General features: G+C 34.8%; 1 protein-coding gene across 1 annotated transcript; it reads left to right on the top strand.

Annotated features, from left to right (window-relative positions):
* Positions 1-14,044: 14,044 nt before the first annotated feature.
* Positions 14,045-16,789, top strand: LOC145821860 (uncharacterized). The gene is made up of 5 exons (XM_082918434.1): positions 14,045-14,296; positions 14,387-14,928; positions 15,353-15,480; positions 16,158-16,238; positions 16,323-16,789. The coding sequence occupies exons 1-5, from the start codon at positions 14,045-14,047 to the stop codon at positions 16,787-16,789; spliced, it is 1,470 nt and encodes a 489-aa protein (XP_082774560.1).
* Positions 16,790-17,368: the final 579 nt, after the last annotated feature.

Raw genomic sequence — 17,368 nt, 5'->3', positions numbered from 1 at the left:
CAAAATCCATTTTTTTTTATTAAGGATTTTGTGAAAAAACACATCCTTATTTTCATCATTGGGTAATCAAAAGAAAGCGCCTAAGTCTTCAGGTCGGTCAAAATGGGGTGTCTACATAAAGAAAGATTGAACTTCTTGATTTGCAAACCTCCTTTTGATCACCCTCAAGGTTGTGAATTACGTTCTCAATTCTCAATTTGAAAGCTTGGAATTTGAGCTATACTGGTGGCTTCGGACAAGTGTAGGAAATGATCACTCGGCTCTTAAACTTGGCAAATATTACTCTATTTTTCTATCAATGCTCTAGGACTTGGTTTCAATGAGTTTCTTGGAAGGTTTTTGTAATGAAAGATGAGATATATGAAGGCTAAAGACAACTTCACTACTTTGGCAAGACAACACTCTTGTTTTCAAAGCTTTCTTTTCTTTCTCAAACTTTAATTCAAACTCATCATTCTCTCTACACTTCTCTCAAATTCATCTCCCCAAATTCAAGACTTAAGCTCTCTTTATATAGGCAATGCAAGTGGAGCAATGGCGGAAGACAAAGTGGAGAACTAATGGAGCATTTAAGGAAGATAATGGAGCTAATGGAATACAAAAAGAGTAAATGGAAGAAAAAAATGGAGCATTACCTTCAATGGATCAAGCACTAGGCAATGGAGGTTGAGTATACATGTATTCAATGCATAAATGGGTCAGAAAATGGGATTGTGAAGTGCTCCACCCAAACCAACAAAAATCCTGGCAAAATTGTCACTGGGCAGTCGACCTGTCGGTCGACTGGCCAGGGAGAATTTTGCCCACATCGCTTCGGTTCAGTCCAGCTTTGCTCTAGTGGCTGACGGGACCTAAACACTTGGCCAAAATAGGCTCAGGGTAGAGAGTAAAACTCAAATTCCATCTTTCTTACTAAGGATTTTGTGAAAAAACATATTCTTATTTTCATCATCGGATAATAAAAAGAAAGTGCCTAAGTCTTAGGGCCGGTCAAAATCAAGTGTCTACACAAAGAAAGATTGAACTTCTTGATTTTTGAACTTCCTTCTGATTACCCTCAATGTTGTGAATTATGTTCTTAATTCTCAATTCAAAAGCTTAGAATTTGAGTTATGCCAGTGGCTACGAACAATTGTTAGAAATGATCGCTCGGTTCTTAAACTTGGCAAAAACTACTCTCTCTTTTATCAAAGCTCTAGGACTTGATTTGAATGAGTTTCTTGAGGGGTTTTTGTAATGAAATATGATATATATGAAGGTTAAAGACAACTTAACTACTTTGGCAAGACAACACTCTTGTTTTCAAAGCTTTCTTTTCTTCCTCAAACTCTAATTGAAACTTATCATTCTCTCTAAACTTCTTTTATCAAATTCAAGACTTGAGCTCTCCTTACATAGGCAATGCAAGTGAAGCAATGGTGGAAGACAAAGTGGAGAACTAATGGAGCATTTAGGGAAGATAATGGAGCTAATGGAGCACAAATAGAGTTAATGAAAGACAAAAATGGAACATTACCTTCAACGGATCAAGCACTGGGCAATGAAGGCTAAGTATATATGCATTCAATGCAAAAGTGAGTTAGAAAATGAGGTTGTGAAGTGCCCTACCCGAACTAACAAAATTTGGGCAAAACTGCCTTTGGGCGATTAATCAGCCAGATGACCGGACGGTTAACTGGCCACAGAGAATTTTGCCCACTTCGCTTCACTTCAGTCTAGCTTTGCTTTGGTGCCTGACGGGACCTAAACACTTGGCCAAAATTGGCTTAGGTGGAGAGTAAAGCTCAAATTCTATCTTTTTAACTGAGGATTTTGTGCAAAACATATTCTTATTTTCATTATTGGGTAATCAAAAGAAAGCACCCAAGTCTTCGGGCCGGTCAAAATGATGTGTGTACAGTTGCCCCTCTTTGACAGAGCTCGAATTCATTTCATGACGTGAGTGAATGTCAAAGCTCGAAGACGACCCTTTTGACAAGGTCATAAGACTTGGGCAAACAAACGAAATGCAAATACAATTGGTTGAGTCTGAGGGTTGCCTACGTATCTTTTTGCATGGAATCAAACCAGCGTAGTTTAGAGGCAAGATACAAATGATATGCACGAAATGCAGCTTGAAAGTTGGACTTATACGCTTCATGCGGCCTGTTGTTTTGAAATTTATGATTATGCAATGCAATGGCATGATGATAATAAACATATGAAGATGGAAACATAAAAGGCAAGCCTTGTGCAAATGATATGATGCATAATAGGGCATTGCATATAAATGTGCCACAACACAAATAATAGAGGGAGTGCATCGCATGCAAATGTGACACAACACAAATAATAGAGGGGAAAGTAAGCTTGAAATCCAATCACGTCTCACGTGAGAGGAAGAAAAGTGAACTAAAAAACCTAATGCGTCTCATGTGAGAGGAGGAATAGTGAACTTGAAATCCAAACGCGTCTTGCGTGAGAAGAGGAAATGTGAACTCGAAATCCAAACACGTCCCAAGTGAGAGGAGGAATGGTGAACTCAAAATCCAAATGCATCTCACGCGAGAGGAGGAATAGTGAATTCGAAATCCAAACGTGTCTCATGTGAGAGGAGTAATAGTGAACTCGAAATCCAAACGCATCTCACGTGAGAGGAGGAATAGTGAACTCGAAATCCAAACACGTGGATGAAAATACGAACTCAAAACATCTTTTCAAAATATTCTGAAACAGGGGTCTTCGCTCGAGCTAACTATTGGTTGCTTGAACGGTCACAGAGGTTTGCAAAAGCTTTGGATGTGTCTCATGTGTGCTTAAGCCAGCTATATGTTGCTCGAGCAAATGCAAAACATATAGTCAGTTCACTCGAGCTAATCTTTGGTCACTAAGCGGTCTGCAAAGACTGAAAAAATGTTGGGAGCTTGTCAAGTTCGCTTGAGCCACCACTTCGTTGCTCGAGCGGTTTGGCAAAATTCTGGGTTTTCCAGCTTGATCTTTGGAGTTCAAAAACATGTCTTTTATGCTCAAAGCTTTCATGGCTTAATAAGAACATGTAAAAACTCTTTATAACGTATAAATTCATGGAAATTATGAAACCATATACTCGATTCTCTTTCAATTTTCCAAAACAAAGCTCAAAACTCAATGTTTTTACCATGCATGTAGTGAATTGGCTTTCTTCCTTTTCAAAACTCATGAGCTTAACAAATTTGAACTTAAAAGCTCCATGCTTGTAGGAATTTATAGAAAACCAAACTCAAAGATGAAGAATTATGCATGCATGTTCAAATTAACTTACAAACCCAACAAAGATGATCAAAACCAAACTCAAATTCACAAAACTTCATATACATGTATGCATGAGAATCTAGATTACTTCATTGACTTCTTATAAGAAAATATATGCAAGAGATCATATACAATACATGAACTCAACTCTAAAACACATTAGCTTCAAGAATTGAGGGTCAAATTCTTACCTATAGCCTTCAAATACACTTGTTCTAGCACAATCTTGATCAATTCTAGCAAAAATTCTCAAGTTCTTATTCAATCTACACTTTCTCTCTCTAGATGAGAGCTCTCTCTCTCTCTCTAAAGGAGTCTCCAGCAAAATGATTTCAAGAATGGAGAAGTTGAGCTCAAAATGAGCTTAAGGCTCATATATATATATATATATAATTAGGATGGCTTAATACATTAATTAGAACATTAGTCTAATTAAACACAACTTAATTAATTAATCCGAATCAAATTTTAATCAAACTTACCATATGGTTCTAAAATCTCCAATTAGTCTATTCATGTAGCCAATTTCAGTTTTTGGAATCATTTGAGTCACCAATTTTGAATTCTAAACAGAAATCATAATAGATAGTTTTCAAATCAGACAAATATACACAAGTTAATCACATGGCACATATCACAACTAATAATTAACACATAACTAAATAAATATAATCATGATATGCATATTGGGGTCGTCACAGTAACCATTAAAAATAAATATCCTTTGCCTCGGATTAATGATTTGTTTAATCAGTTACAAGCGGCTCAAGTACTTTCAAAGATTAATTTGAGATCAGGATATTATCAGTTAAAGGTTAAAGCCAAAGATATTGAGAAAACTGCCTTCCGAACCAAGTATAGACACTATGAATTCTTAGTCATGCCTTTCGGAGTCACCAATGCACCTGCAACATTCATGTATTTGATGGTCTTTAAACCTTTATTGGATGACTTCATTGTTGTATTTATTGATGACATTCTAATCTATTCGAGAAGTAAAGATGACCACGAACAAAACTTGAGAATAATCCTTCACACACTTAGAGAGAAATAATTGTATGGGAAATTTAAAAAGTGTGAATTGTGGTTAGATGAAATTATATTTTGGGGGCATGTTATTAACAGAGATGGCATTTCACTTGACCCGCAAAAAATTGAAGCAATTATAGATTGGCCTATTTCGACTAACGTAATAGATGTCTAAAGTTTTATGCGATTGGCAGGTTACTATCGGCGATTTGTCAAAGATTTTTCAAAGATTATTGTACTGTTGACTCAATTAACTCGAAAGGGGGAACCATTCGAGTGGACAGACCAAAGGGAATCTGTATTTCAAGAGTTGAAAGCAAGACCGACCACAACTCCAATCCTTACTTTATTGTCAGGTACTGAGGGATTTTTGGGGCTTGTTTGGTTTATATTTGAAAAACATGTTTTGAAGTAAAAAGTACGAAAATTTGTTTGGTTTGGTTTTTTTTCAAAAGATGTTTTGAAAAATTATTTTGAGAGAGAGTTTTGAAAAAAGTGATTGATTTGATGTGTATGAGAGAGAGATTTGTTTGGAAAACTTGTAAACCAAACAAGTTTTGAAAAAAAAATTTGGAAAAATTTGTTTGGTTTGATTACTTTTGAAAACTTATTTGTAGAGAATTTTTCTCAAAATTTTTTGAGAAACACAAACCAAACAAGGCCTTGATATTTAGTGATGCTTCTTACAGAGGTTTAGGTTGTGTCTTAATGTAGAATGGCAAGGTAAATTGCTTACGCATCTTGGCAATTGAAACTACATGAGAAGAACTACCCAATACATGATCTAGAACTTGCCGTTGTAGTTTTTACATTGAAGATCTAGCACCATTACCTTTACAGGGCAAAATGTGAGGTATACACAGATCACAAGAGCTTGAAATATTTCTTTACACAGAAAGAGTTGAATATGCGACAGAAAAGATGGCTTGAATTGATCAAAGACTATGACTTGCAAATTCAATATCATCCGGGTAAGGCCAACACTATAGCTGACGCATTCAGTAGAAAGAATGTGGGAAATTTGGCTTGTTTGCTTGCAGACCAGAGAGAGCTCTTGCAAGAATTTGAAAGACTTGAAATAAAAGTGGTACCCTATGAGCAATACAATTTATTAGCCGCAATTTAAGCACAACCAGTAATCATAGAAAAGATCAAACATAAGCAACTAAATGATGGTTTCTTTAAGAAGATATGTGATGAGTTTGAAACCAGACCCAAACCGGGGTTTACAATCAAAGATCAAGTATTGAAGTTTTAGGGAAGGCTTTATGTTCCTAATGATGCAAACTTGAAAAGAAGAATTTTAGAAGAAGCCCATAAATCAGTGTTCACCATGCATCTTGGGAATACCAAAATGTACCAAGATTTAAAGCAAATGTATTGGTGGCCGAACATGAAGAGAGAGATTGCAACTTCAAGTCTAAGTGCCTCCAATGTTAACAAGTCAAAGCAGAACACCAGAAACTAGCAGGCTTACTTCAGTCTCTTCCTAGTCCAGAATGGAAGTGGGAACATATAACCATGGATTTCATTGTCAGTCTACCTCAGACATTTAGAGCTATGAAAGCTATATGGGTTATAGTAGATAGATTAACAAATTCTGCTCACTTTTTTACTGTGAAAACTTCCTTCAATGCTTATAGACTTGCTTACTATCTATATTGACGAAATCATTCGATTACATGGGGTTCCGGTGTCTATAGTTTCGGATAGAGATCCTAAATTCGTTTCTAGATTTTGGCAAAGTTTACAATAGGCAATGGGCACAGAGTTGAGATTCAATACTTCCTTTTACCCACAAACTAATGGGAAAACCGAGAGGACTATCCAAACACTGGAAGATATGCTTCGTATGTGTGTTCTCGAATTTCAAGGTAGTTGGAAAACTTACTTGCCATTAGCAGAGTTTGCATATAATAACAGTTTCTACGCTAGTATTGGTATGGCACCATATGAGGTGTTGTATGGAAGGAAATGTAAGTCTCTAGTTTACAAGATCGAGGTTGGTGATAGGGATTTATATGGGTCTAAACTTGTGCAAGAAACAACTGAAAAGATAAAGATCATTCAATAGAGGCTCAAGACTGCTCAGAGCAGGCAAAAAAGTTATGCTGGTCAGAGAATGAGGGATTTGGAATATGAAGTGGGAGATCATGTGTTCATCAGAGTAACAATGATGAAATGACAAACAAGGTTTGGCAGAAAAGGGAAGTTAACTCTACGTTACGTCAAGTCATTCCAGATTCTAAAAAGGCTTGGCCCTGTTGCTTATCGTATTACCTTACCACCGGGAATGAAACAAATGCATAATGCGTTTCACATGTCAATGCTCCGCGGGTATCTCAAGGATCCATTCCATGTTGTTGATTACCATCGAATAGCCTTAGATGATGATATGAAATACAAAGAATGGCCGGTACAGATCATTAATTGACAAGTAGGTCAATTCCAATGGTGAAAATAGAGTGAAGAGAACATTGCGAAAAAAAGGCTATGTGGGAAAAAGAGGATAAAATGTGACACCAATACCCATATTTGTTTCCTAATGGAGGTAACTTAAGTTTGGATGACCAAACTTTCCAAAGGGGAAAGATTGTGACGACCCAAACGTGCATATTATTTTTATATATTATTTCATTGAGCATATTTGCATAATTATGTGCTTATCTGTTTGTCTATGGAAAATCTGTTAGAATGTCGACTTATAATTTGAAATTAAAAGCCGAAACAGATTCAGAAGTCGAAATTTACTAATTCAATACGCTAATTACAATATCTAGAATCATATGGTAAGTTTAATTAAAATTTGATTCGGATCAAAATAATTAGAACAAATAAATTAGAATTTATTAGAATTAGTTAGACTTAAGCTAACTTAATTAGCTTTAATCCCACTTAATTAATTTAACTTAATCTAACCTATCTATCTATATATATATATATTAATTATAAGCTTATGTATTGAGTTCATTTTAATCATACTTTGGCTAAGATTAGAGAGAGAGAGAGAGAGAGAGAGAGAACTTGGAGAATTGTGTAGAAAGGAGAATTGAAGGGAATTGTGTTAGAATACATCAAATTCAAGCTCTAGTTATGTACTTCACCTCTAATTCTTGAATTTAATCCAATTAGGAAGTGTAATCAAGATGAGAATTAAGAATTTGTGAGAGTAATTGGAGAATTAACTTGATTATGTGAGAATTGGTTAGATATGGACATGTAAACATATTTCATCATTCTTGAGCTTGATTTTCCAACAAAACATTACATGCATGAAACTTATACATATGAGCTTGCATGATTTTTTCATAATTTTATCCTTCTCAACTCATATGTTCATGTTTTGAAAGAGGAAAACTTAAATTCATTACATGCATGGGTAAAGTATAAAGTTCTAAGTTTGATTTTGAGAATGGACAATGGTTTTGAGCAATTGGCTTCAAATTGGTTATGTTTATATGTTATTCAAAGAGTTTCCATCTTCTTAGTCCAGCCATGCAAGCATTTGAACTTTGAATTGGTGTTTTGAACTACAAATGCAATTATGGAAATTCCAGAATTCTGCCTCACTGCTTAAGCGAACAATCTGTTGCTCGAGCGCCCTTTACACGCTTTCAGTATTTTTGCAAACATGTTGCACATGGCTCGAGCGACCGAATGACCGCTAGGGCGAACTCACCTTTCATTCCACTTGGCTCGAGCGACTATTGAGCCTACATTTCAACCATCCAGTACTTTTGCAGACACGCCACACTACTCAAGCGACCAAACGTGCACTCGAGCGAACTGCCCTATTTTCAGCATTTTTGAAATACACTCCCATGTGCATGTTTTCATTCCCATGCTTTTTTAGGCATCCATGGGCATTGTTGAGACATTCTTAATAAGGGAATGAATTAGAAACACATTAAGAGGGGATTGAATTGAGATAGAATGTTTGATTGAGACTTGTATTTAAATGTGTGCATTGTTATGTGTATTGTGTAGGTGGACGCCCGAGGCCTAATATCGATGTAACCCACTGTGAGTAATGTCTTTATAAACCTATTTTCGAAATCTATTTTGAAATTGTTCAAGATTGATATTTTGAATTCTACTTTGTTATCTATGAATGAATGTCCTTTTTAAAATAGTAATCGTGGCATCCATTAGTGAGGCCCTTGCTTGGGAGAAATAATACCATGGCCCATTGATTAATAGGCCATTGCTTGTAGAAACAATACCATGACCCATTGGACTAATTGAAACATAGAGATCTCTAATATCAGACTTTAATGGCCCACATTGATTGACCCATTGCGGTCCCATTAGATTGACCCTAGTGGTCCTATTAACTTTGGCACATTGTCACATTGATATTCTATTGGATGTACTACATAAATTGATTGAATGATTATTGTTATCACAAAGGATTCATATGATTGTTATTTAAATTGTTTTGCTTATTCAAATGAATTGTTACAGAAATGAAAGATATGTTTTGTAACATGCTGGTCTTCATTCATATAAAACCTTTATATTGATATTACTCACTGAGTTTCAGCTCATACATCTCCTCTTATATATATGTAGGTGAGCAAGTGAAACGACATGTTTAAGGCAGCCTCAGAGTCTACCCTATAAAGCCATTTTGAAGTGCCTCCGTGATGGGACGTGTTTGGACTTGAGAGGAGTCTAGCGTTGTCAACCCTTCTATCTTACGTTCTTTTGTTTTGTTGTTTGAGAAGACTTGTTTTGATTTGAATGGATATTATGCAAAAGGAGTTAACTGAATACGGTGTACGTATGTATATATAGATTGTATGAAGTTAAAGTTTTAATTATTTATGAATTTGGCATGTATTCACTGCTCAATGGACTTAGTTAAATTTTATATTGCTTCTGCTAAGCCCCATTAGATATTATGATTGATTTTGTCATTGAGGCCGTAGATAATCTAAGATTATTAGCTGGTCATGACACCAAAACTTTTAGGGGCGGGTTTGGATCGTGACAACTACCACCAGTTCTGGCGGCAGAGCTCATTTTTCGACGATGAAAAAGGCCAAATCTCAGGCTGTTGCTTGTTCTCTTAACCACAAAAAGGGCCATATCCACTTCGACACCGACCTTGACACCGTCACTGACCATCATCTCTCCATGATCAAAGATCCCAACAATGGTATTTTGGCCCAATAAATTTGAATGCAAAACGTGCGTGTTTTAGGGACCCGAGCTACTACGTTCTTGTTTAGTATCCTCTATCCTCTAAATTCCTATTATTAGGGACCTCAAAAAAAAAATTCCCTTTTATTTTTTTAGGGTAAATATTTATTTATTTATTTATGTGCATTATATAGGGGTGTTCGCGGATCGGTTTTGTGCGGTTTGCGGTTCGGTTTTGACCCGCCCGCATCTATGCGGTTTAGGAAAAAGTCAACCCGCAACCGCCCGCAGTGCGGTTTGCGGTTTGTGCGGATAGGGTTTGTAAATGTGCTGGCGGTTGCGGGCGGTTTGCGGTTTACACTTTTTTCTTTAAAAATTAATTTTTAAGTTTTTTTTTTCCCATCGAATTTAGGCATTGATTCATTTTATATATTTGTGATCAATTGATAATAATTTTCTGATGAGTTTACAAATAAAAATTGAATATCACTAGCATTTTTGTCATGAAAAAAATGTATATCAATACATTAAAGGTTGTACTCAATTAGAATTGTCAATTCAGTAATCAATAATCAAACTAGAAGCTTCATCGATCACCAGAAGAAAATTTTTATTAGGAAAAAGTGGAGGAGTCATCAATGAAAATCATATAAGAAACCAAGTTTAGGACTTGATAATTCTACGACATTAAGAAAGTTGAGAAATACTTAAAAATAAGGATCCTAGTGTTATAAGAACATAATGGTGCTCCTGTTAAAGTTACAAAGTTGGTATATAAAAAATAATAATAATAATACTAATTAAAGTGCGGGCAGTTTTTGCGGGTTGCGGTTTTAACCCGCGACCCGCCCGCAACCCGCAAATTTGTCATATTTCAAACCGCATCCGCCCGCATTATGTTTGTGAAACCGCCCATTTATATGCGGGTTGGGCGGGTTGGGCGGTTTGAGCGGTTCGGATAAACCGTTTCCCACCCCTAGTATTATATGTCATATATTTATGTTTTGTATTTTTTTTTAAAAATATTTTAAATATATTTTGTAAATATTTAAAGATTTAAAGATTTTATTTTTTATTTTAAATATATAATTTTATTTTAAATACTTTATTTTATTTTATAAATATATTTTTAAATATTTTAATTTTTTTAATATTTTAAATATTTTTTAAACTTTTTTTTAAAAAAATATATTGGATCGCCATATATATCCAAATCATAATAAATTATTTGGTCAATAATCAAAAAAATAACAAAAATTATTTTTTAAAAAAATAAAAAAATAAAAAATATTTTTCTTCAAAAATTAAAAAAAAACAAAATAATTTTTGAAAAAAATTATTTTTTCAAAAAAGTAAAAAATAAAAAATAATTTTGAAGAATAAAATTAATATATATATATATATATATGAATTTTTTTTTAAAAGAATTTTGAAAAGAGTTTGATTATGAGTTTTGAGTTATATATTTGGTTATGAGTTTTAAAAATATTTTTAAATTGAGTTTTGAATTGTATGTTTGGTTACGATTTGGGTGTAGAATTGTGTTTTGAGTTTAAAATATTAAAAAAATTAAAATATTTACAAAATAAAATAAAATATTTAAATAACAATTACATATTTAAAATAAAAAATAAAAATTTCTTAAACATTTTTAAATATTTTTAAAAAATAAATCCAAAAAAATTCAAAACACAGCTCAAGACTCTTTTCAAAATTCAAAATTTTTTTTAAAAACTATTTTCAAAATTCTTTTTAAAACTCGTAACCAAACGAATTTTTTTTTTTTTAAAATTCAACCCACGACTCTATACTAAAATTAAAATTTCACACTTAAATCATAATTCTAAAATAAACCAAACGGACCCAGAATTTTCGTTGTTTGGGCTCAACGTTCAATTTGTTTGGTCCGTTTCTAATTCGTCTTATTATATACTTTAAAATTAATAAATTCATATCCCCACCCTATAAGTTATCAACAATGATTCATCTCACTAAAAATATCACCACTAATAGCACTAATGCATTAAAAAAGTTAAAAAAAAAAAAAATACAACTCCAAGACCAAAACATCACATCATTAATGACGAGACCCACTGCCACCTAATTAGTGGGAGCACTAATTAGTGCTCCCAAGCATTTTTCATAAGTTATTAAGGATCCGTGTGAAATTTTTAGAGCCATAAGAACATCTGTTAAAAATTTGTTGATCAAAAGGATATTTGTTGGCCAATAGAACATTATTATTTATTTCTTGAAATTTTTATTTGGATAAATTGCAAATATATATCTTAAAATTTACGTAGAATACGAATCACCTTCTATAATTTTAGAGATTGCATTTCATCCACTGAGATTTTAAATTTCATAACAAATTATCTATTTTATTAATAAATTATCAAGCCAATTAACAGTTTTTAATGATATTATAAATATATTTCAATTGCTAATTCAAGTGATTTTGTTATTGTATAGAAGAATAGTTAGAAATTTCATTTTTTCAGTTAATTTTGTTAAATAAAAATTCAAATAAGAGCGTATTTATAATTTTTCAAATCACAGGGCAATTTGTATTTTAAGCAAACCTCAAGTGGTCTATTTGTAATTTATCATTTTTTAATTTTAACTTATTTATTAAAATATTTTTTTTATCTATTCGATTTTTTAAACTTACCTGTTTAAATTTGTATCTATTTGTTGAAATTCACTAAGTTTATTTTTTTCTTATCTATTGAAATTCACAAAGGCTATCTTTCCATCGAATTCACCAAACTTTGTTTTTCCTATCTGTTTAATTTTTTTATTCCATCTGTTCAAATTTTGATACATACACAGATATATATAGAAAGAGATAAGAGATCCTATATATCAAAATATTTTTTTATTTGTTCAAAACCCAACTCTCTCTCTCTCTCCCCCCACAAACCTACTATCTGTTCAAATCTTTCCCTCTCTTGTTTTTTTCTCTCTACTTTATATTATTTTGTTTTCTTGTGTTTATCACTCTAGATCGTCATCATTAGCCACCGATATCAATACATCAAGAGCTATTTCTAATTCTTCAACAAAATCTGTTATAAATGGTTTTGGAAAAATCAGGGCTCTGTTTGTTTGTATTTTCAAATTAACTTTCAACAGGTGTACTCGCGCTTCACGTTTGGATAGCACACTCAAAATACATTTCCGCATGTGAATTCAAATTCTAGTTTAAAAAACTGGTTGGCAGCTTGTATCTCTACTTTTAACGCTTCTGCATTCTTCCATGTCCTTCTATGTCTTCTTCATCGTCTCTGAAATATTCCATCGTCTCTGAAATATTCACGTGAACCTCATCTCTATATCAAATATAAGTACTTCATATTGATCACGGGTAGGCTTCTCTATCAAATATCAGTACTTCAGATACTTCAGATTCATCACGGGTACTTCAGATTCATCACGGGTGGGCTTCACAGAGAAGATTGATTTTATAAATAATGAATCCACCCAACCCGCTCTGTACTGGTATCATCTTTTACAAATCGAATGACTTACGATTTGTGCGTTGCGGAAGATTCTTCTTACGGGCAACGAAACAACGACGACTGCGACGTAAAAGAACTCACCAATTTATTTACATATTTTGTTATACGAAAATGATTTGAAAAATTCATCCTTAATTTTATTTTATTTTTCTTTCTAGTCAAATTTATGAAATTTATTGTCGAATCCGACGAAGAAAGAGTGCCACATTAAGTCAGTATACACATTCCATCACCGGCGATAATTATTCAATTCCCACTAATTTGGTAAATATATCCTTCAACCCTGATGTGCAAATGATTTTATATGAGTCGAAATCAGTTCTCAAATATTTTCTGAGAAGCGTGAGCGACGATTTTTTTATTTTACGATGTTTTCTATTTTCCTGAACTGTTTCACCCTTTTGCGAAGAAGAATAGGAGTAAGCTGGTAAATCAATCTGAATCTGTTATGTATAAATAATTTTTGAGAAGTTAAAATCAGTTCCCAAATGGTTTCTCCGAATTTGTAGACGCGTATTTGTCATTTCAGATCGGTTGGTGTTTTCAATTCTGAACTGTTTGAACCTTTTACACGAAAGAACTTGTGAACAACTTAAGTCAGCGTACCTGGACACCCGGCCGGTCGTCCCCGAGGTCATCCGGCCGGTCGACCTACCCCCATTTTCTTCACCATTTTACTGCTTTTCTGAATGGTTTTCCTTACATCTTTTTTACTGGTTTTTTTCCTACCATTCAAAGATAATGTTACCTCATTTTTTTACCTCATTTTTTTTATTAGTTGCGGTTATATTTCTGCTATTTCAATTCAAGTAATCTGTTACACTATTTTTTTTCTTAAAATAATATCATATGTTTTTTTTTTTATCCATGTTCTTTTTGAAACCATTTTGCTTTTTTTTTTTTTTTTTATCTATGTTCTCTTTGAAACCATTTTGCTCTGTTATGCTCTGTTTGTCTTTTATATCTACCCCAGACTAGTTTAAATTTAATTTGTATGTTTATAGATGGATGAAAATAATTCTGATGACAACCAACAAACAAAAATGTGGACGGCCAGAATTGAAACGAAATTAATAAATATGTTGAGAGATGAGGTTAGAAAAAATCAAACAACTGGCCGTACTACTTCGTGGACAATTAGGCATTGGAATCATTATGCAAATCAGTTGCACAATATGTACGGATTTCGGTATACAGCAACGCAGGTGCGCCAAAAATATCAGCGATTGAAAGCTGATTATCAGACATTTAAGCGACTTCAGGCACAGACTGGGCTGGGATGGGATCCAATTGTAGGCACTGCTGTTGCACCTGATGAATTTTGGGATACGGTTTTTCATTATTCTGTACTATTAAATAATTTTAATTTAAAGATTTCATGATACATACAGTGCTTAATTCTTTATTTGTATTTGTTGTAGGCCAACAAAAATGTGAAGAAGTTTAGGACAAAAGGATTTGAATATTTTCAAGAAATGGCAGAAATTGTGGAAAATTGTTGTGCCACAGGGGCCTTATCTCGTGCATCCACACAAGGAGCCCTTGACTCAGAAGAAGAAGATGACATGTTAGATAAATTTTGGAACCCTGATGCTGGTGGGAGTAATGTTGGTGGGAGTAATGCTGCTGAGGCAATTCCTGTTGACTTATTTGGGGATGAGTACATGGATCCAGCAAAAGGCAAAAGTCACAAGAGGGGCCCTATAACCAGCCAGACTGACAGTGGTCGTTCTAAAAAGTCACGGTCAAGTGGGTTTGATGATGTGTGCGCAGCTTTCACATCCTATGTACAAGCAAAAACAGGACATTCACGTGCACGAGAAAATGAGACAGAGGCTGTAAGTGCAGGTGGTGATGATTACTCCCTTGATGCATGTCAAGATGCATTACTAGAGCTTGGGGACATACCACCAGTGCAGTACATTAGGGCACTGACACTGTTCAAGGATAAGGAATGGCGAAGGTTTTTTATGCGCACTCCTACCTATTTGCGCCTAGCCATGATCCTCGCTTTGCAGTGAAGTCAGAAGCTCTTCATTGCTTGTGTTATCAAATCTCCTCGTCTAAACTAAAAAATGATTTCATTATTCCTTACTTGGTTTTTATTTTTTTTTTCCTTCCATGATATCCTCTTTCCTTTCCTATCTTCGTATGTTTTTTTTTTTTTGAACTTTTAAGTAATTTATGTTTTCTTATCTATTATGTTGCGTTATTACAATATGAGCACGTATTAAATAAATTTTGTCCTTCTATGAATTTTAGTGTACACTGAAAAATAACTACGGCCGACTATTCATATACTTCCTTTTTAATTCTATTTCACCATTAATGGTATGTGTTACAGCATGAATGACATATTTTATAATTATGTTTTTACTGTGATGTAGACAAAACCATATGTCATCCGATAGAGAAAATAATTCAATGGAGATCTCATTAGAGGAGGATGAGGTTATTGATGATTTTATGGATTTTTTGATGATTGCTTGCATGCATGACCAAATCAACGTGTCAGGTACTCGCCGACTGCAGCGAACGTGTCCATTCAAAGGTGATGATTACATCTTCGGCCTATTAACTGGCCATCCAGAAACAATGATGAACATTATGCGAATGGATGCACAAACATTCATTTTATTGAAAGACACTTTACTCCACAATGGCTTTATCGATATTGAGCATATGCATATAAGTGTCGAAGAATCGCTTGGAATTTTTTTATACACTTTTGCACAAAATGATCGCCATCGACTATTGGCAGATAGATTTTAGCACTCCACGGAAACAATTTGTCGGCATATAAAAATTATTATGCGGGCATTGTGCAAGCTTGCATCAACGGTTATCAGGCCACGTAACCAAGACGACATACCGGCAAAAATTTTAAATGACAGGAGATTTTTTCCCTGGTTCAAGGTATGAACAATATGACTGTCCTGCGAGTTGTACATATCACTAACGTAAGTGAAATAAATATTATTTTCTTTTTAATTACAAAAGTAATATCGAAGTTTGTTTCGCTTTTAATGTCAAACAAATATCTCGGTGCTATTGATGGCACATTGGTCGATGCATGGGTCCCTGTTTCAAGACAAAATACATTCCGTGGTCGAAAATCAACGGTATCGCAAAACGTACTCGCAGCTTGCGACTTCGATATGTTGTTCACATTTATTAATTCTGGATGGGAAGGTAGAGCTCACAACAACGCTATTTTGATTGACTCTATTACACGAGCTGATCTACAGTTCCCACACCCACCCAATGGTGACTGTCTGCAAATAACATATGGTACATTTTTTTTTTTTTTTTGCACATATCAATTGACAGAATTGTATATTCATTATTTACATGTAGGTAAGTACTATTTAGTTGATGCTGATTTCACAAACATGCCTGGATTTCTTGCCCCATTTCGGTCTCAACGATATCACTTGCAAGAGTTTCGTGGCCGTCATTATTCAGGACCAAAGGAATTGTTTAACCATCGACATTCGTCGTTACGCAATGTCATAGAAAGAACATTTGGTGTTTTGAAGAAGCGCTTCCCAATATTGCGGTCCATGCCAAATTACAAGTCTACAAGACAAGGGCCTCTCGTGATTGCATGTTGTGTAGTGCATAATTGGATCCGTTTGCATGCAGCTATGGACCCATTATTTATGGAAGCTGATAATGAAATGGCCGCAGAAGCAGAAGCAGACGAGCTTGTTGGAAACCAAGCTGACTATGTTGACATGTCACAACATGGGTTAACGTATCAATCGAACGTTCGGGATGCAATTGCTATTGCTATGTGGCAAAATCATGTTGGCCACGGATAGAAAAGGAATGTCAACAAGGCAACTCAATATCGTACTCAGTAATGGTGTTAAATGTGTAATTATTTTATTAATTTCAGTCATTATGTAATGTGTAATATGCAATTTTATGTTCTTATTAACTTAAATGTCTTTGTATTGGGTGGTGTTGGGTGGCGTTTGATGGCAGGTGGGTGGTGGGTAGTGAGTTGTGGTCGGTGGGAGGTAGGTGGTGGTGGCAGGTGGGTGGTCGGTGGGTGGTCGGTGGTGAGTGATGGTGGGTGGTAGGTGGTGGTGGGTGGTGGGTGGTGAGTAGTGAGTGGTGGTGGGTGGTGGCAGGTGGGTGGTGAGTAGTGGTGGATGGTGGCAGGTGGGTGGTGGGTGGTGGTGACAGGTAGGTGGTGGCAGGTGGGTGGTGAGTGGTGAGTGGTGGTGGGTGGTGGCAGGTGGGTGGTGGGTGGTGGCTGGTAGGTGGTAAGTGGTGGTGGGTGGTAGGTGGTGGTGGGTGGATGGTGGGTGGTGGTGACAAGTGAGTGATGGGTGGTGGTTGAAGTAATGTAATAAAGGTTTCATAATGACTGAAATTAATAAAATAATTACAAT

Source organism: Camellia sinensis, chromosome 3, assembly GCF_055761805.1.
Source record: "Camellia sinensis isolate YWXY chromosome 3, ASM5576180v1, whole genome shotgun sequence".
NCBI classification, from domain to species: domain Eukaryota; kingdom Viridiplantae; phylum Streptophyta; class Magnoliopsida; order Ericales; family Theaceae; genus Camellia; species Camellia sinensis.
This window is presented reverse-complemented; position numbering and strand designations above follow the sequence as displayed.